At 43.9% G+C, this 19,591-nt stretch overlaps 2 protein-coding genes across 4 annotated transcripts; one reads left to right on the forward strand and one right to left on the reverse strand.

Annotated features, from left to right (window-relative positions):
* Positions 1 to 91: 91 nt before the first annotated feature.
* Positions 92 to 3,014, reverse strand: TRIM13 (tripartite motif containing 13). 2 transcript variants are annotated; one of them, XM_035110352.3, is made up of 2 exons: positions 2,920 to 3,014; positions 92 to 1,591 (listed from the first exon to the last, which is right to left on the reverse strand). In XM_035110352.3, the coding sequence occupies exon 2, from the start codon at positions 1,583 to 1,585 to the stop codon at positions 359 to 361; it is 1,227 nt and encodes a 408-aa protein (XP_034966243.1). In that variant the 5' UTR covers positions 1,586 to 1,591; positions 2,920 to 3,014; the 3' UTR covers positions 92 to 358. The 2 variants fall into 2 exon arrangements, with proteins under 2 accessions (XP_034966243.1, XP_088523262.1); XM_088667136.1 differs by lacking the exon at positions 2,920 to 3,014 and adding an exon at positions 2,759 to 2,777.
* A 537-nt stretch (positions 3,015 to 3,551) lies between these two features.
* On the forward strand, positions 3,552 to 14,957 carry SPRYD7 (SPRY domain containing 7). 2 transcript variants are annotated; one of them, XM_035110361.3, is made up of 5 exons: positions 3,552 to 3,911; positions 9,140 to 9,256; positions 10,169 to 10,335; positions 10,871 to 10,973; positions 14,097 to 14,957. In XM_035110361.3, exons 1-5 carry the CDS (start codon positions 3,776 to 3,778, stop codon positions 14,192 to 14,194), a joined length of 621 nt encoding a protein of 206 aa, XP_034966252.1. In that variant the 5' UTR covers positions 3,552 to 3,775; the 3' UTR covers positions 14,195 to 14,957. The 2 variants fall into 2 exon arrangements, with proteins under 2 accessions (XP_034966252.1, XP_088523265.1); XM_088667139.1 differs by lacking the exon at positions 9,140 to 9,256.
* The last annotated feature ends 4,634 nt before the right edge of the window (positions 14,958 to 19,591 follow it).

The following is a 19,591-nucleotide window of genomic DNA, read 5'->3' on the forward strand; positions in this document are numbered from 1 at the left end:
ATATACTTGACCTCACAACCTATTACTTACACATTTTCTCCCCCCCCCCCAAATGTGTCCTTAACATTGAAAATCACTCAACAACAATGCACATATTTCATGAATTCTTTTACATAATCTGCAATGCCTGTTGATTCATACTGTACACAGAACTGATGCCTTTCACCTTGGGAAAAACAAGATAAATTGGCACTTTTTACCTAAGTAGGTAGCTCCTTTCAAATTCAATGTGCAAAATATTTTGAAGTATCAGTGGTTGCACCATAGAAAAATGACATCATGATTGCTTAATCACTTTTTTAAAAACTTCCAAAGTAATCACTTCGAACATACTTTTCTTATTATACAAGGGTAGAAGTTACAAAATTTTGTATTTGCACATAAATTGGGCAATATTATCCAACATCACAAGGGTGTAATTTACACATGTTTCACTTAGAGTGGCGGCACCATCAGTCATCTTCTCCCAGTAGATGATAGCATGATCTGCCATCTCTGCTGTGTCTGCCAGATAACTTGTGCCAAATGCAGATATAAGTATTTTCCAGTGCTGGAGAGTGTTAGATAGAAAGTCCATAAAAGACATCTGTGTGGCAGCAAGTATAAGGAAGGAAAGCAAAACCATCACAATAAACTTATGTAAGGACAATGGAGAAAATGCCCAGTTAAAAGTACTTTTCTCCTGAGGTAAAGAAAGTTTGTCCACATCTGCAAGCTTAAATTGTTCCCACTGGCTTGTATCAAATCCTTTCATTGTGGAACTGATGTTGACAGTAAGACAAGGCAATTTGGTTTCCTTGATCACTTTGATTTTCTCTCGGAATTCTTGCATCTGTTGCAAAAAAACAATGGGTTCAGACACCTCTTTAAAGGCTTCGGCAATATTAAAAGCGGTTCGTTGTTCTCGTATAATAGTGTTCAGTTTATTAATTTCTGGATCGTATGCCTGCATGACTGCAAGCTTCATTGTCTCAAAATCTGAAAGTATCTCATTCTTTTTTTGTTCCAATGTATACTGCAATTTCTCAAAAAAATCTTTTACTCTGTCATAGTCCTTTGTCAGCATCTGGAGGGCTTTGCGCTTGCTGGCTTCCAGGGTGTCTAGCCGAGAAAGTGCATCCCCACAACGCCATGATTCAAAACCCTGGAACAATGTTTCAAAAGCAAGTTTTTCCTGAAAATAAGCATCTTCAATAGAACAAAACACATGTTTTATATGATCTCCTCGAGTTGCACAGATACCACATATCAACTGTGTGTCTGTTTGGCAGAAAATGTTGAGAGGCTGACCGCTGTGTACTTTGCACACAGGCATCTTTGAGGTGACCTTAATCTTGTTATATTTCTCTACGATACCTTTGAGGGAATAGTTGACTTGCAGGCTGTTAACCCCTGTCACAGTGGTTTCCTTCCGACATGTTGGGCATTTGAAGAGAGACTGTCTCCAAATTACAGTCCGAGCATTTCCCTCCAAAATCCCTTCCAAACATTTCTTACAGAAGTTATGTGAGCAGGGTAGGGCTCGGGGATCCTCAAACAAACTACAACAAATGGGACATGTAAGATCTTCTTCAAGGAGCTCCATTGCGGTCTGTAATAAAAGGAGAGAATTCAGAGAATTATATGATGATCACAATCTAAGAAAGTCCAGTATCTTGTCTGCCATCCTACAGGTGTATAACTTCAGCCAAAGCAGTGAATGTTTAAACACTTTATTTTACAAGAGATGTGGATAACAGAGCAGCTAGAGGCGAGGAAGAGTGTTTTTAGAAGAGTGATAAGATTTGGCCTGGCTATTTTCTCGCTGGAAAAGCTGTAAATCTGTCTTCGGAGGAGCTATGGAGTAGAAATTTGGACATGATGTGTAATTTGTGTGCTTTGTTGGATTCAGATGACCAGCGATCAGAGGGAGACTAAAGACACAATTCCACGCAGCAACAGAAAACATTTTGGTAAAACCTGGCTGGCAACACAACTCAGAGGCTTGAAGAAGATTGAAGGATGTCAACAAAGACTGTTAGCAAAGGACTGCATTATTTTGGGACAATATGTGAAGGTTTATATCAGAGGCTGAATAACAAGGGAGAAATTATTAAAAGCAAATGGCAGTAGTGATTAGCAGGTAGCTCTAGAATCTGAGGCATGGGGACTCGGAAAAATTCAATATAATTAGGCATAATTGGAATGTTTCTTTTAATTAGAATTGTATAATTAATTTGGATAAAGTGTAATTGGGAATAATTTCAATGTGATTTGATGTTTAATTGGAAAATTTAATAAAAAATATTTTTAAAAAGAGAGATGTGGATAACAAATTCTACACCTGTAAAAATTCTACATTTGCTTTTCACCTTCCTTTCTCAGAGCTAGGTAGGGCACAACAGGGATGGGGAGGGGCCTGGTTCATCCCCCCCTGATTGTGCGCCAGGGGCAACGGGCCCAACGGCAGCCTCCCCCTATTATATGCTGTTGATTCGAGCCCCCCACATTGGGCAAAAGATTCGCGCACTGCAGTGGGCTGGAGTAGATGACCCATGAGATTCCCCCCCCCCTTCCAGCTTAACACTTCGGCGATTCACTTTCGGCGCTAGGCGAAAATGTTCCCATATAACCTGTAGCCTTTCCGAAGCGGGTGGGGGCGTTTTTAACGCCTTTCTCTGGGGGATTTATTCTCTTCGTCGCTCTGGGCCACATAAGGAGACCCGCCCATTCAAGGAATAAAAGGAAAGTAATGTCGCCGCCCCCCCCCCCGAATGACCAGACCGGCCCTCGCGCGAGGGGCTCCTGCGGGAAGGAAAGGGAGCCGAAGGCCGCGCCGCCTCCTTACGCCCCGTCTGCCTCCTTACGCCCTCCCTCCTCCGGGCGCCGCCTCCCTCGCGTAGCCCCGCCACTTCTCCTTCCCGCTCGAGTCCAGCTCACCAGCCCGTAGCTCAGGAGGCCGCGCCGCTGAGCCGCCTCGGTCGCCCCGGGAAGCGAGTAGGCCCGTCTCTAGGCGCCTCGCCCGGCCCCGGCCTGCGCTGCTGCGCCTGCGCACAAGTGCTCCCTCCCTCTCTTCCCGCCTCAGAGATGCTTGACGTCGCGCGCGGCTCCGTGACAGCGCTGGAGCCACAGTGAAGTCCCCGTCCCACCCCCGTGGTTTGTGGCACAAAAAAACCCACGGCGACCCCTTATAATTATTTATTCAATCATTATTAATAAATTCACATGCTGCCCTTCTGCAAGGAAACCCCTTCGGGGCACAGCGGGGAATGCGGCATGGAAGGAAAGTCCGCCGCTTAGCGACGTGACAGGGTGGGTAGCGCCTGAGTGACGCGGGGCTTCTGTGGGGATCTGGCGCAATACGGGGCTGTTCGGGGGCAGACGCGGGCCAAGAGCCTCGGGAGATGAAGGGCGAGTCGTTTCGTGGGGTCGCCCGTCCTTCGAAGCCCCCGGGAGTCAGTCTTTCGAGAGACTCAGCCCAGCCGGGGGGGGGGTGTCCCCGATGTCGCCGGGACTACAGCTCCCATCATCCCCGGCGGCTGGCCCTTGTCGCTGGGGTTGATGGGAGTTGCAGTCCTGGCGACGTCGGAGGCCGAGCCAGGGCACCCGCGGGCGGTCGTGTGGGACTCGGGCTCGCGCGGATACGGTGCGGGCGGCGATGCGGAGCCTCTCCCGGCAGGGCCAGCAGTACCGGGCGGGCGCCTAGGCCGGGGCGGCGAGGGGCGGAGGGCGCTTCCTCCACATGGCGGCTCCAGCTGCGCTCTGAGCGGAGAAGCCGAGGGCAGGAGAGGCGGCCATGGCGGGCTCGTCGGGCTCTTCGGCGCCCGGCCCCGTGTGGTGCTGCCTGCGCTGGGCCTGCTGCGGAGACGCCGGCGGAGGACACATTGCCCTCAAGGAGATGCCGCTCGTTCAGCTGGACACGCACAGGATGGGTAAGCGGCGGCGAGGCGGGCGAAGGGGCTCCGGAGCATGAAGAAAGAAGCCGCGCAGCTGTGGCGGGCGAGGAAGGACCCGTCGCCGTGGCCTTAAGGCGCAGTCCGGGGGGAAGGCGGCCTTCAAACACACATAGCATGATCAACAACAACAATACCCCCCCCCCATTTTTCAAACGAGCTATTGCAGCGAGCCTTGGGGTTGAGGCAAGATTTCTCTGCCCCCCGCCAGCCGAGAGCCCGACTCTCCCCACTGGGCCTCACTGCCTCCCACACTTAATATCTATCGGCTCTCAACACAGCTAAGGGATGGTGGGAGCTGTAGAACAACAACATAGTTGAGAAAGGACGGTAGATTTTAGTAATACTGTTTAATGTTAGACTAGAGTGAATAACTTTGAACACCCCCCACCACCCCAGAGGGGAGGACACACGGCCCACCTGGGGAAATGCTTCGGCTCTGGCAGGTCCTGCTCTATATTTTCTCTCAACTGCAAAGGGTGCTAGTCTGGGAGAGACAACGATAATTTCCTCCCATAAATTGTTACCCGCCCACCCTGTCATGTCAGTTGGGAGATAAATTCTTCCTTTTATTTTACACCTTCCAAGGCTTAGCAGAAGAACAGAGGCTACCTTGTTATCTTATTTATTTTATTTTTTATTTCTTTAACTTGTACACTGTCCTTCATCTGTAGATCTTGGGGCAGTTCAAAACCTCCACTCGCACTAGGAACATCTGGTCAGAATCCCAGTTCCATCCTATTAAAAAAATAGGTTTGATTAGCAAGAAAATTAAGTGGATGCCAATAACTGATTCAGCCCTGACTCCTCTTTTGATACCAGGCTGTGTCCAGTGGTATCTTGTGTTGCATAACCTCCAGGTTACGGCATCTTATGGTTACGGCCGCGGCAAACCCGGAAGTGTATACTGAATCAAATTCTTTGCTGAACTTCAAATAAACTGGATCTACTGCATTTTTCTGGTCTGGAGCACTAGACACCCTCTCATTTCTATTTTCATCCACATCTTTACTTTGTTCTTTGTTCTAAGGTAGCAGTAGGGAATCTGTGATTACCCAGGTGTTCATAGAATCATAGAACTGAAATGACCACAAGGGTCATCTCTGGCTCAACCCCCTGCAATGCAGGAATCTTTTGACCAATGCGAGGCTTGAACCCACGACCCTGAGATTAATATTACAAGATTGAGAATCTCATAATCCCTGGCCACTGACCATGCTGTCTGGGGCTGATGGGAGATCTGATCTGGAGGGACAGAAATTCCCTATCTCACTGACCATGGCAGGTTTGAGATAATGGGGATAAAACAAAAGGGGTAGTAATTTGAGCATCTTTTTTCTCAGCTGTGGGGTAGGCAAAGCAGAACCACACAGATCCAAAACACACTTTCTAGATCCTTCTGAAAGAGAAACTAGGAAAGTTTCATAAGGAACAAAAGATGTCAACTGAACTGTAGTGATAATCAAAACAAAAACAAATGGGCACATAACTTCTTTCACTGCCCTGGCAGGTAAGTTTTTGATCCTTTCACTCTTGATTTGAAAGATAAAGTAGGAACTCCTGCTTTCTATTTCTTCCCCATCCGTGTTTTTTCTAGGGAAACATATTTCACAACCTGGGGACTGCTTCACACTTGTTGAATTTCATACTCTGAAGTGATGTCTGTGTGTGCTCCTCTGTGTGTGCTCCCTTGTGTGACAACTCAAAACACCTCTTTCACAGCGTGAACATTAAAGCATGATTGCAGATGTATACTTTTTCTACTTTTTAAATGTGGTAGGAGCAGTCAGGGTTCATTCACTCCAGGAGTGTATATAATATGTTAAATGCTATATTTAAAAAATCATTCCAGTAGCATGCACACGAAAGCTCATACCAATATCAAACTTAGTTGGTCTCTAAGGTGCTACTGGAAGGGGAAAAAATTATTTTGTTTCAACTACAGCAGACCAACATGGCTACCTACCTGTAACTAGAGCTATAAAAAAATAATTGTGTAATTGTCATGTGAGCAACCATGGGCCTTCATCATGTCCAGGAGTGCCTGTCCTGTGCATATCAGGTTTCCTCATCTTGGATTTTTGCCCCCTTCTGTTACAAAACAATGTGAATTATTGCTGAACAGTGTGAGGAAAATCTAAGGACAAAACTGGAGTTATACTGGGAACAGTTTTTTCTCTGTCGAGGCGTTCCAGTCTCTTTGGATTTTGAATGCTTAACTGGAATGAATTTAGAGTACTGTAAGCGTCAACCCTGTCTTGTTTTGGGAGACTGCATGGATTTAATTCATAGACAAATGAATCCTTAGAATTTTACAGTTTAAAATTAAGGTAATTCAAGGGCACCTATAATCCTTAACAAACTATCACACAGTATAAAGACTGGGCAGAAATTGTAACTCCCTTGCCTTCCCAGGGCTTGTCCACGGTGGAATTTAATGAGGGTTTGAAGCTTTTTGGATTCTCTAATAATTTTTGTCAGCAGCAGCCTCACAATAACCTCTATCCAAGTGGCAGCCTGCTCTCCCCCCACCCACACCAAATACAGATGTTCCCACAGTTCAAGGCTACATTCTTAAACATATTTATAAGGTAGAAAGACACAATGAACATAGTATGACTTAGTTCTGACTAGATAGGAATAGGACTGAGCTGCAGAGCTGCAATCCTAACCATACTTTAAAAAAAATTGTGACAAAAACAGAACAACAATAAAGAGGGGACATTTCTCTTGAAACTTTCATTTTGTCTTTTAAAAATTGTTTCTGTCTTTTGGGTCAGTTTTCCCATCTGCGTCATTCCATGGTAACTCATATTACATTTGACGTATGATTACAACAATTAAGTAATATTTAAAGATAGTAATTGAGAAGCAATCTTGAATAAAATAATTGTGTATATAATACATACCTGGTTATTATAAAAGCTTATTACCTTTTTCATATTAATTTCAAAATATGAAAAATAAAAATATGAAAAATAAAAATAAAAATTACCATCATTTCGTACTACTGTTTTTACATCCTTTCTTCCTGTCGACTTATTTCATCGCGGTTATAGAAATTTTCTACTTTATTAATAGTTTCAGTCCTCAATGCAGACTTAGATTGAACAGCTTTCTTTGCTAATGGTTTCTGTGATCCTAAACTTTCAAAAAGTTTACATATAACTTTACGCTTCTTGCGTGGTGACTTGGGTAGAGCTCGACAAGCCTTAGCTCGGTCGACGGCCTCGGTCCAGTATACCTGAAGGAGCCCCCCCCGTCTCCACCCCCATCGTTCTGCCTGGACACTGAGGTCCAGCTCCGAGGGCCTTCTGGCGGTTCCTTCGCTACGAGAAGCCAAGTTACAGGGAACCAGGCAGAGGGCCTTCTCGGTAGTGGCACCCACCCTGTGGAATGCCCTCCCACTAGAGGTCAAAGAGAACAACAATTGCCAGACCTTTAGATGGCATCTCAAGGCAGCCCTGTTTAGGGAAGCTTTTAATGTTTGATGGATTTCTGTATTTTAGTGTTTTGTTGGAAGCCGCCCAGAGTGGCTGGCGGAACCCGGCCAGATGGGCGGGGTATAAATAATAAATTATTAATTATTATTATTATTATTAGCTGTAGCCTTGCCCAGGGCAGAGTTGTATTTGAATGCTGATGGTGAGTCTTTCTTTGTCCCAATAGGAGTAACTGGGACTTTCTTCTTCAACTCTCTATGTTTGGAAACTCTTTCTCTTACATTCTTTCTTCTGGCACTTTGCAATTTCAACTGTTCAGCCTTTGGCAACTTGCTTTCTTTGGCATTTTTCTTCTCTCTGCTTTTCTTCATAAATTCTTTTTGCTTGGCTTTGTATTCATTATATTTTCTTCTTTCTTAATTTTTCCCTCCTACGTTTCATCTTTTCAGCAGGTGTAAGGGCCATTTTAAAATATTTGCTTTAATTCCTAAATAAATATAAAGAGAGCGATAAGAATGCAAAATTTGAGCACTGTAACGTGAGTTACCATAATTGCAGTAACTTACATTACACATTTTGACAGTGTTTGTAGGGCACAAACTGCAACATAAAATTAAAATGTTTACATGATTACATTGCATCTACTGCGTAGAAGGAAAATGCAGAAAAGTTTAATTCTGAAGCTCCCATTCAGAAAGATATTCTAAAAATAACTTGTTTTGGTAGCTCATGTTACAGCTTCATAATCTATAATTAAAATCAATCAATACCAATTAAAAATGTAATTGGAGCAATATAGACCATTTGCAATCAAAAGATGACATTTTAAGCTTTCAATATACATATTACAATAATGGTTTTGTCAGAGGGCCTGATGTGGCTACTCTAGAGTAACGACTCCAGCATGGTCTTTTTAGGCTTTTATTAAGTGCTGATTATTTACAGTGTTCAGAGCGGTTAATATACATCCTTAAGGTGAGGTGTCAGAACCTCGGAATGGTGATTGGCGGGTTTTCCTCCAGCATAGAAGCTTTGGAAGACCCAACCTCTTCCCCCTACGTTTGCGTCGCAATTCCGGAGTTGGGGGAATTGGCCTTCCCCCCCTGCTCCCATCTTCCTGTCCCACCTGGGGCATGGGCTCCGCAACCTTGCCTGAGCCTCGGACACTACTTCCTGACTCTCCGCTGGAGGCAGAGCTCTCCTTGCTCTCTCCAGCGCTTGGGGATGGGCTGGAACTTAAGATGGGAGGGACTTCCCTGTATCCCTTGTCCCTCACAGGTTTGAATAGATTTTATCTTACCTTTAGTGTATGTCTAACTTCAAAAACAAAATTCATTTGCAATATGTGCTACCGGTACATTCAGGTGGTGGCCATCTTGGAATGAAGCATTCTGGGAATAATTTGTTTTGTTGCCAAAACACTTTGATATACATATGCACACAAACTTACCATGTAAAAAAAGTATTACATTTTTTTTTACAACCCCCCCCCCCTCATTTTCATGGAATGACCCATCTATGCAATTATCCAATTTTGCTGGTATCACTCATATACCAAATTACCGTATCTCCTAAATCTTTCTGCCTTCTAGCTATTGTCAAGCATGCTGCTGATAGTAAGAATTTTAATAAGTTCTTGCTTAAATGGGAGTAAGTTCCTCTGAAATCAGTTGGACTTATTTCCAAACATACTTGTGCAGAATTGTGCTGCATGTCTTAAATGGAAGTTCAGAATGTTTCAGTTTGATGCTTTTAATTCTGCAGGAACAGATGTTGTCATTGTCAAAAATGGACGACGAGTATGTGGTACGGGAGGCTGCCTAGCCAATGCCCCTTTGCATCAGAACAAGAGCTATTTTGAGTTTAAAATCCAATCTACAGGTCAGTCAAAAAGTTGACGCTCGCAAAAATTCATCATGTTTTGCTCAGATTGGATTCAAGTCGCTGAGTAAAATTAATTGTTGCATGAACAGGCTCCTGCTCACACCCTGGAACTTCATCCTCCTCTCCCCTTCCATCCTGTAGCCCCTTACTGCTCTTCAATTCTGAGAATCATAGATTTATATGAATGAGAGCTGAGACACTGTTAGTGGGCAGTTTCCTAGACTGGTTGAGGACTTTTACCCTTTTCATTAAATTATTCACACCAGGATAGCAGTTCACAAGATACTTTCTAATGTAGCTATTGCAATAAAGTTTTTTTTTCCAGGGAGGTGTCACGAAGAAAGCTCCTTGCTAAGGGTGCAAGGTATCCTAGAGAGGCTTCCGCTGGTTCAGTCCTAGCACCTCTACTTAAAGGGTCAGAATGCCTGAGGCCTTGGAGAGCCACTTCCAGTCAAAGTAGAACCAGTTGGAGCTGTTGTTAGCCATGCTGATTTGCAAAATGCTTTGCTGGCAACCAAGGGTTCCTTCAACTTCCTTATGGACCCAAGTTGCAGCACCTCATTGTCCAGAAATGCTCTACAAGGTGGCATTTCTCATAATTCAGTGTAGTTGGGACCAGTTCAAGATGCGGGTTCATTAAAAAAATGGCAAGGGCTTTTTAAAGGGTTCTGTTGCAGTTGAGCAGGGGCGGGATGATAAAGGTTTAGTTTGATTTCCTGATCAATATATGCTCATTATTTCACTTACTGTCATGACATAGCACAGTCAGATGTTGTTTAATTGGAAGTAAACTATTTGGGCAAGGCTGGGGGAATGTCTTGCACGGTACTGCACTAAAGTACATTCTCTCTCTCTCTCTCTCTCCTCTCTTCTCCCATGGCTGTGCCATTCCATTTCACCCCTCGCCAGGAATCTGGGGTATTGGTGTTGCGACTCAGAAAGTCAATTTGAATCAAATTCCTCTTGGGTGTGATGTGAATAGTCTAGTACTGAGAAATGATGGAGCCCTGTACTACAATAATGATGAGAAGAACAGGTTGCCAGCAAACAACCTTCCACAAGAGGGTGATATTGTGGTGAGTTTCTTTCAGTATTGCTTATATGAATCTGACCAGAATTGATGGTGTTTCCTCCTAGCCAAAGCTAACTTCACAGCAAATGTGATAATCTCTGCTATATTTTTCACCAACACAGTCCAGTTAAGCTGGTCTTTATGGAAAGTTGGACCCAAAGATCCTTAAAAGGAACCTGTTGCCATAATTCAGGCCAAAGGAAGAGCACATAATCAAATTTAATTCATAATAATAAATCTATGGCCTTTACAAGGTGGTGGGGTGCGTGGGCTTTTATGTATTTTGTATTCTCATTTTGTATTTTTATGTTGTGAACCACCCTGTGATACTCAAATGAAGAGTGCTATACAAAACAAACAAGGAGGGCTATGGGTACTTGATGTAGTAGGGTACTGGATGCAAGTAGCTCCCTGAAAATGTTCATATTTTTAAAGTAAGTTTGTAAGATAATGTTGAAATGTTGTCCACAACATTCAGATTTAGCTATGTTTTTCAAAATGAATAAAAGTGGAGTCTAAATGTCACATTTCCCTTACAGGGAATTACATATGACCATGTAGAACTAAATGTTTATTTGAATGGGAAAAATATGCACTGTCCAGCCTCAGGAATTAGAGGAACTGTCTTCCCTGTGGTATATGGTAAGTTGGGGTTCTCAGGAGTTGTTAACACTTTGACCTCCCTACTACACAGCTTCCTATTTTCCACATAGTCCAATATTCTGAGAATGGGCTTATCTATATACAGTGGTACCTCTACTTACGAATAACTCTACTTACAAATGGAGCTCCGTCCGCCATCTTGGATGCGGTTTAGATAGGATTTTTTTCTACTTACGAATTTTTAGATAGGGTTGCTTCTACTTACGAATTTTTTCTCCCAATGCATTCCTATGGGATTCGACTTACAATTTTTTTCGACTTACAAATGTGCGTTCAGAACGCATTAAATTCGTAAGTAGAGGTACCACTGTATATAAAAATGTAAAAATGGTGAACTGCAGGTTCCACTTTTCTCCATAACCGCTTGACCGATCGTCCTGAAATTTTGACACAACGATCCAGGCCACTCCCCGAGCGTTGTTGGAGACAAAAATCCCTCAAATCACACACCTGCCCAGGTATAGACCTGGTTTTCCACCAAGTCAAACAGCGCCCTCAAGTGGAATTCCTCCCACAGTACACCCCCTCCCTTCCTGTGAAATCTAAGCCTCACCCACAAACCAAATGACATCATCAACCAAGCAACTGAAACCACCAAGTCGGCCATTATCAGACCCCTAGGCCCTGCTATGCTGCTAGGCCTCCACTAGGCCCGGGGGGGGTAGATAACCCACAGCAACGCACTTGGGGGCACGGCAAGGGTTTTTACTTTACAATTTAGCACCACTATCCCCCCCAAAAAAATCCCCCACCAAATAACCACAAGACAAAAATAAATACCATCCTTCAAAACGTCATGAAATACACCAGTCATTGGGGGGGGGGGGGACAAACAGAATAGATCATGGATCGGGTCACGTGGGGGCACTCACAGGGATTAGCCACAACAACGCGCCACACCCATAAACCCCGCCTCCGCCACGAGATCCTGTAAAACAGGAGGCCTTGGCTCCATTTTACAGACTAGGCCTCAGCTCTACAGCCCTTTAAATACTATCCCGAATGGAACCCTGGGTGGGAGGAGGAGCCCAAATAGGTCATGGGCTGACGTAGGGTGGGGGGAGCAACTGTCCAACAGCCACCAAAACAGCCATTCCACCCCAAGCCCAAAACCTCTCCCGGCGGCTGCATTAATAAACGCCTGGCAGCATTAGGCAGTCGTTCATCATTTTTCCTAACACACACTTGGGGGCACAGCGAGGGGTTTTCGCTTTATAATTTAGTGGGTGTTGTGTCACATGTGAGGCTCCGGTGGCCATTTTAAGTAAGGGCAATCGTGACCCTTTTAACCTAGGCTTTACCGTGTTTCTCCAAAAATAAGACACCGCCTTATATTTATTTTTCCTTAAAAAAACCCCACATTGGCTTATTTTCAGGGGATGTCTTATTTTTTATTACGCGTCCAGCCTTGCCTCTTCCTTGGGGCCCTCCAGAACTACGCCTATCACTATGTCTTATTTTCGGGGTATGGCTTATATCGCGCAAATGCTTAGAAATTCTGCTATGGCTTATTTTATGGGTATGTCTTATTTTAGGAGAAACAACTGATTGTAAGCCTCTGTGTCTTTAAAAAAAAACAATTGCACTTTCTCTCACCAGTTTAAGTCCTCAGATATTTGCAGTGGCCACCCCCACCCCATTTATAATCCCCTACCTTCCCCTTGCCAATTCCTGGGTTTTTTATGGAACTGAACAACTCGGGTGCTTCAGAACGCGCCTTCTGTTGCCAGGCCCTACAGGGCCCGGTCCAGGTAGATAATGTGGCCCTGTTTTTAAACCTTTTGTTACTTTTTTCATTTTACTCATTGTGAATATGCTGACCGAGGCCCCCTTTAGATTCGGAGGCCCGCGCCAAGTGGCCCATATGACCCCCCTCCTTCTGTCTGGGCCTGTCTGTTGCTACGGGGCTATGGGGCATCGCTATTTGACCCCCCCCCCCCGGGTTGGGATTCTTTAAGTAGTTCTCTGTGTCCCAGGGCGCATCATCACCCCCGATCCTTAATCTAAATATATAGAAATGTTCACGATGCATGCACAGGGGCCAATGTATGGAGACACAAGGGGGAGGGGACAACAGAGGGCTCAGACGAAAGTAAATACTGGGAAATGGAACCCAGAAACTGACAGCTCCTTCTCCAAGGCTGGGGGCCAATGTAGGAAGATACCGGGGGTAGGGGCCAACACTCCCCAGGGACAACAGAGGGTTTAGACAAAAGTGCATGCTGGGAAATAGAACCCAGAACCTAACAGTTCCTTTTCGAGGGTGGGGGCCAAGGTATGGAGATACAGGGGGGAGGGGCCAACACTCCCCAGGGACAACAGAGGGAAGGGTATCCTACCGAAACACAGGGATGAGCCGGGGTGGAGGGAGGAGGGGCAGGATACGTCATGGATCGTGACAGGGTGGGTGGGGGTCACAGGAAAGAACCACAGTAACGCGTGGCCGGGTCAGCTAGTATTTTAATAGAACACTCCTAGCCCCAATGTAAGGTTCCTTGTAGTCTCTAGGGTGGTCTGGTGGAGAGTTGGACAACAGCTTTTCAGTACATCCACTTGAGACTTGTTGATCAAGAACTTGGACCGATGGCCATAGCTGCTATTCTTTTCTAACCCAAAAAGGTTCCTATCATTGCTCTGCATAATCATAAGGACCAAAGGTGGTGGTTCCTTTGGGATTCAGGCCACATCATCTTTTCCCCCTGCCTTAGCAACAACAAAAAGTAGTTCTTTGTGCTCAAGTGGGTAGTGCTGGGTGAATTTTCCTATTATGCAAAGGTAATTTGCTGTTAAGTGCTACTCGCCTGCTCACTTGTAATGTGTAAGAATTGCTTTCTGGTGTACAGGTAGAGAGGCTTTTGCAAGTTGGATGAGAACAGGTCAGCTCTTGATGTGCCACAAATATTTGTGAGCTATTAACTTTTGCTGTTTGAGTTGCAAGGCTTTGTTAGACTCCATCCTAATTTCCAAGAGTATTGTTCTGCATTTTGTCAACATAAGTAATATTTTAATCAAGAAAACAAAGGGAAAGTCTCTGCCAAGGCTAGTTGAATGTGAAGTATGCATATATGCAAGTTTTTCACTATTTTCTTCTTCTTTTTCTAGTGGATGACAGTGCCATTTTGGATTGTCAGTTCAGTGAATTTTATCACACTCCTCCAGCAGGGTTTGAAAAGATACTCTTTGAGCAACAGATTTTCTGAATGTTCCTACTGAGGATTTACTCCCTAGCACTTTCTACAAAACCTATTCTTTCAAAGCTTCACATTATTCCTAGGACACAAACTTGTATTTAGTAATGTTTAGGTGCTTGGGGTGGACAACTGTATTACCAGGGAAGTATGTTGCAAGTGTTAGATTTGACTATGGTTTTGTAACATGGACAATATTTCCATTTGATGTAAAGGGATGCAGTCCACTACACTGTGATCCCTGCATACCCATGGTGACACTGTGCAATACATTAGTGTTCTATGCTGTTATGTTCTTAACAAGTCTGAGAAACCACACAACAATTTATGAATTTAAATATTGTCCACAGCAGCTCACTATTTCACTACTGTCAGGTGTTTTATCTTATTTTCTAACGGGATTTTAATAACATGTTTAGTTCTGAGTGTTCTTGTGTTAAAAAAATTAGGGCAAAATGCCAACTATAATAAGCGAAGCCAACCTCTCCCTTAAAGTCTGCTTACTGGAACAAGCAACAGTGGTGAATAAATTATTTGATTTATAAATTGTTTCTTTGGAACTCTTTAATTATTTGGGGAGGTATTTCATTTACTTTCCCCCAGAAAATAATAAAAAAATATAGGTTGCTTTTTCTTCTGTTTTTGTGAATGTTTTAGGTTGATTTTCTGTGTACTCAGAATATCAAGAATTTTGTAAAGCTAATACCTGTACTATAAATCCAGCAATCTGAAGCATGTTGTACATGGACTGCTACATTAAACTAAATACTTTTTACCTCTGAGAAAGATTTATTGGGAATAGTACAGCAGTTTTTTTTAAAAAAAAGTTTGTACTTCAACATAGTTGCCCCCCTTTCTCTGCTATTTTTTTATTTGCTAATTGTTGAAAATTATGTCTTTACATTTCAGACCCTTGAATATATTATCTTAATTCTGTTTGCAAGTAGATTGAAACAGCTAATTGCTTTATTGTTACAGTTAACACATATGCCTACCCCGGCAGGTTTTTCAGCCTTATGAAGGAAATTATTTTGGATTCTTTATAATCCACTGATACTAGAAATACTTATTTTTCTGTGCTATTCTCCAGAGAAGGATCTTTTCACAGCTTTATTGGACTAGTGCTAGAAGCTATGTTTATGCCAAAGGCTTATTAATCCAATTCCTATCAATGGAGAAGATATTCAGAATTCCTACATTCTGCTTTTAGAAAGATGTTTGTGCAACTACTTTTGCCCACTACTTTTAAGATTCGGCATGTATTGCAAAAAAACCCCAAAACACAACTTTACATCAGCCAGACTTTTAAGAGCTTTACTTATAATGGTGCAGGAGCTTGAATTAAAATCAGTGTACATTGCCAAGGGGGGAAAACTTGCACTAAAGCTACTGAATATGTGTTGAGTGCTTGCCCCAATGAAGCATGTGCGGCAAATGCTATTCGCTGGTTTCCTAAGCCAGGAAGGTGTTTTCCCAGGGGACAAACATATATTTACATTTTGTGTATCTCCGCATCAACATCATGAATAGCCACGTTATGACCTTGGTACAGCAGCATTTTCTTGCTACTAGCTCCCAACACCTTCAAGACTGGGACAAGCTACAAACCAGGAGGGGGGTCCAGGTTGCTGATTTGCACATTTGAGATGCACCGTATATTTATTCACAGGTAGCTGAGACATGGGTGCCAACTCCCTGGGTGCCCAAGCACCCACAAAATTCCCCCTGAAGGGCCAGGCACCCATGGTTGCAGGGCCAAGCTGGCACTCACTCCTGCTAAGAGCACTTCAAGCATTAACTCTGAATGCTCAGCTGACCCATAAATTTGGGCTGGGCACAGAACAACTTTTCAGAATATCATGGGTTTTCTTAATGCTGCACATGATGTATGCACTCATCCCTAATGCATCTCTACTTTAAAAAAAATTATTTCAAAATCTTAAAAAACTTATTTGATAGGAAAGAGGTATAAAAAGAGTGTACACATCAAAGCAAAGCAATGCCTCTATCAGAAAAAGTTGTCTCCATTCTAAAAAGGAAACACTAGCAGTACACCAAAATGAACAAGCTGGAATGTCGCCTGTCAAAACAAAATTTAAGAACCCAGCAATTCGGGATTAAGTACCACTGGTATACATATTCCGCTTCCACTAACCTTGTTAGCTGAACACTTTGAGGGCCAGGCAGAATCTTGCATGGGTATGGAGAGCCAAATGTTTTTACTGCCCCTCAATGCTTCCCCTTCCCCTTAAAATTGAGAGTGCAAATCAAATACATGCAAACAAAGTCAAGTGCACAGAGCAGAAAGCTCCAAGGAACACAGTACAGTAATCTCATAATTTACATGGTTACATTCCAGGGGGATTGTAAGGTTACCAGACATCCCTGTTTCCTGGGAGCAGTCCCCGGATTTGCAAATCAGTCCCCTGACAAAATCCATTGAAGTTGAAAAGTGTCCCGATTCATTGGGGGAAAAAACCTGGTAACCTTAGCCTAAAGCCAATGTTGTGTTTGGTCAAAATACATTGGGTTCATTGGCGGGCAGGATTGCAGGGTCTCACCGGATTTTTGTTAAGTAAATAAAGTTCAATGTGCGCAAGTTGTGGGCTTGCTGTGTAGTACATATTTACAGGACACATTTTGGGGAATAGTGGCTTAGTTCTGGTATTTAACAACTTGACGACCGTCTTATTAGTTGTTAATCTGCTACAAAAGCAGCCACCTTTGGTGCCAAAATCAGGTCCTTGAAGAATTAAGGATGTGGACATCAAATAATTGCCATTTTGCTTTATGGTGGAAGTGAAATGCCAACATTGCTCCAAGACTTTGGTGAACCCAGATTGGCAGCTGTGAAATACTGGTAGGGGAGGTGTTATTTTCATCAGCAACTCTATTTAGTGAATAAAGCTCTCCAAAAACCAACAGGCTACTATTCTAAGCGCTTATGCACCAACACTGGATGCCGATGAAGACAAAGAAATTTTTTACTTTCAGCTGGATTTCATTTCACATATACTACGACTGAATGCAACCCTCTGCATCTTTTTTTTTTAAAAAAAAACACCAACCATGCACTTTCTCTCCCCAGTTTAAGTCCTCGGATATTTGCAGTGCCCAATTCCCCCCCCTTGATTTACAATCCCCTACCTTCCCCTTGCCACGTCCTGGGTTTTTTATGGAACTGAACAACTCGGGTGCTTCAGAACGCGCCTTCTGCCCCACAAACAGTACTTCTGTCTTGTCAGGATTCAACCTCAACCTCAATCTGTTAGCCGCCATCCAGCCTCCAACCGCCTCCAGACACTCACACAGGACCTTCACCGCCTTCACTGGTTCTGATTTGAAAGAGAGGTAGAGCTGGGTATCATCCGCATACTGATGAACACCCAGCCCAAACCCCCTGATGATCTCTCCCAGCAGCCGCATGTAAATGTTGAAAAGCATGGGGGAGAGGACAGAACCCTGAGGCACCCACAAGTGAGAGCCCAGGGGCTTATAGCTTGTAATCCATTGTTGTGTGGGATCTTGGTGTACTGGGATTCCACATCCATAGTGGCTAGTATAGTATTGTTAGGTAGATTGTTCAAAGACTGTATTTTCCTCAGAAGGTCTGTGGCTAGGAGTACTGATGGCATATGCTTTCAGGTTCAGAACAGAGGCCATATATCCAGAAATACCCACTGTGATAGTGCCGATACCTGAGATGACAGGGCGCCCTAAGGCAGTGGTTTTCAGCCAGTGTGCCATGGCACTCTGGGGTGCCTTGAATGATGTTCAGGGGTGCTGTGGGCAACATTAGACTCTGTCCCTCTTTCCTTCCCTCCTTCCTCTGATGCCCTCTTGCTTCTCTGCCTCCCAACAGCCTGCACAACTGTTTATTGCAGCAGCCCTGGCTACAAGCTCCCCAGGCAAATGATGCCTCTCTTTGGGGCAGGGGGGCACCTCAGAGAGGCTGTTCACATAAATTGTTACATCCACATGTAACAAGAGGACCCCCAAGGAGGGGAGGAGAGAAGCCTCCACAAGGAAGGGTGTTTGAGAAGGTTTGAGGGGGTGCCAGTTCTGCAGGCAAGGGGTGACCTAAATGGGCTTTTGAGCCCCACGGGGGCCCTGCAGAAAGAAGGTAGGTAGTCAAGGGAGCCATGGACCCAACAAGGTTGAAAACCTCTGCTCTATCACATAGCATAAAGACTGGCCAGAAACTGTGACTCCCTTGCCTTTCCAGGGCTTGTCCACAATGGAATTTAATGTGGATTTGAAGCTGATTAATAATTTTTGACAGCAGCAGCTTCACAATAACCTCCATCCAAGTGGCAGCCTGCGCTCTCCCTGCCCCCCCCCCCTAGGGATTTTCCAGATCCACAGCTAATACAACATGGGGATAAAATCCAGTGTTGAAGTGCATGTTTCCCAGGGGATGGTCTATTGCCACACCCTCTACTCCCATGTTATTTCCTTTAGTTTGATGGGAAGGATGTGTCATGTGACAAAGACGCATGAGAGCAGGAACAGCAAAGCAGGCTAGAATCCCAACTGTCATAACTAACTGCCTCAACTGTCATTCTAGGCTCAACTGCCAGTTCCAGGCTGTGTGACTAAACTGAACAGTCATGTTTATCTTTGTCTCAGAGTATGTGCCAGTATAGAGCTGAGTCTGTGTTCTGTAACTGTTTACTATTTTATGAAGAACTTTATTTTAAACTTAATAAAGCTTTTATTATTTAAATGAAGTACTCTGCTTAAATAATTCTCGCTGTGCGTCAGGTTATGGGCCCAGAGTTTGTCTTTGTCACATGGAAAAGCTGGATGAGAAGGCCGACCGGGGGAGTTCCAGTCGCTCTGTCTACCAGAGACCCAGATTCTCAGGAGGAGATGGGACCAAAGTACGCTCCACGGATCATGCCATGTTGGCGAATAAATGTTTCCAGTGTAACAAATTTGAACACATGAAGAAAAATTGAAAATCCCAGCAAGAGCGAGTGGTTCATGTGAGACAGAAAAGTGGACGCATTTCGTCTCAGCCGCTGCAAGAAAAGAAAAGAACTTTTCCCCCAGACAGCTACATTTTGGACTCTGGTTCTTCCAGAATCATAATGAACAGCCCTGACTGTTTTACCTCAGCAAATTACCAAAAGGCAAGGACAGCATTTGTCTTGCTGATGGAATGCATTGCTCAATTTCAGGTATAGGTACGGTTTTTCGACCAGGTCTAGATGTAGAATTGAGTGATGTGTTGTTTGCTGAAAAATTAGAATTTTATTTAATGTCCATTTAATGTCTTAGAAAGGTTGGTTTTGCATTTATTTTTGTGGGTGATTCTTTAACTTTACCTAGTGTTTTATTAAGAAACAGGGAAAGGCGATTACTTCTACAAAAATGGTGGATGGTTTGTACTGTTTACAGAATTTT

Source organism: Zootoca vivipara, chromosome 3, assembly GCF_965207765.1.
Source record: "Zootoca vivipara chromosome 3, rZooViv2.hap1.1, whole genome shotgun sequence".
Lineage (NCBI taxonomy): Eukaryota > Metazoa > Chordata > Lepidosauria > Squamata > Lacertidae > Zootoca > Zootoca vivipara.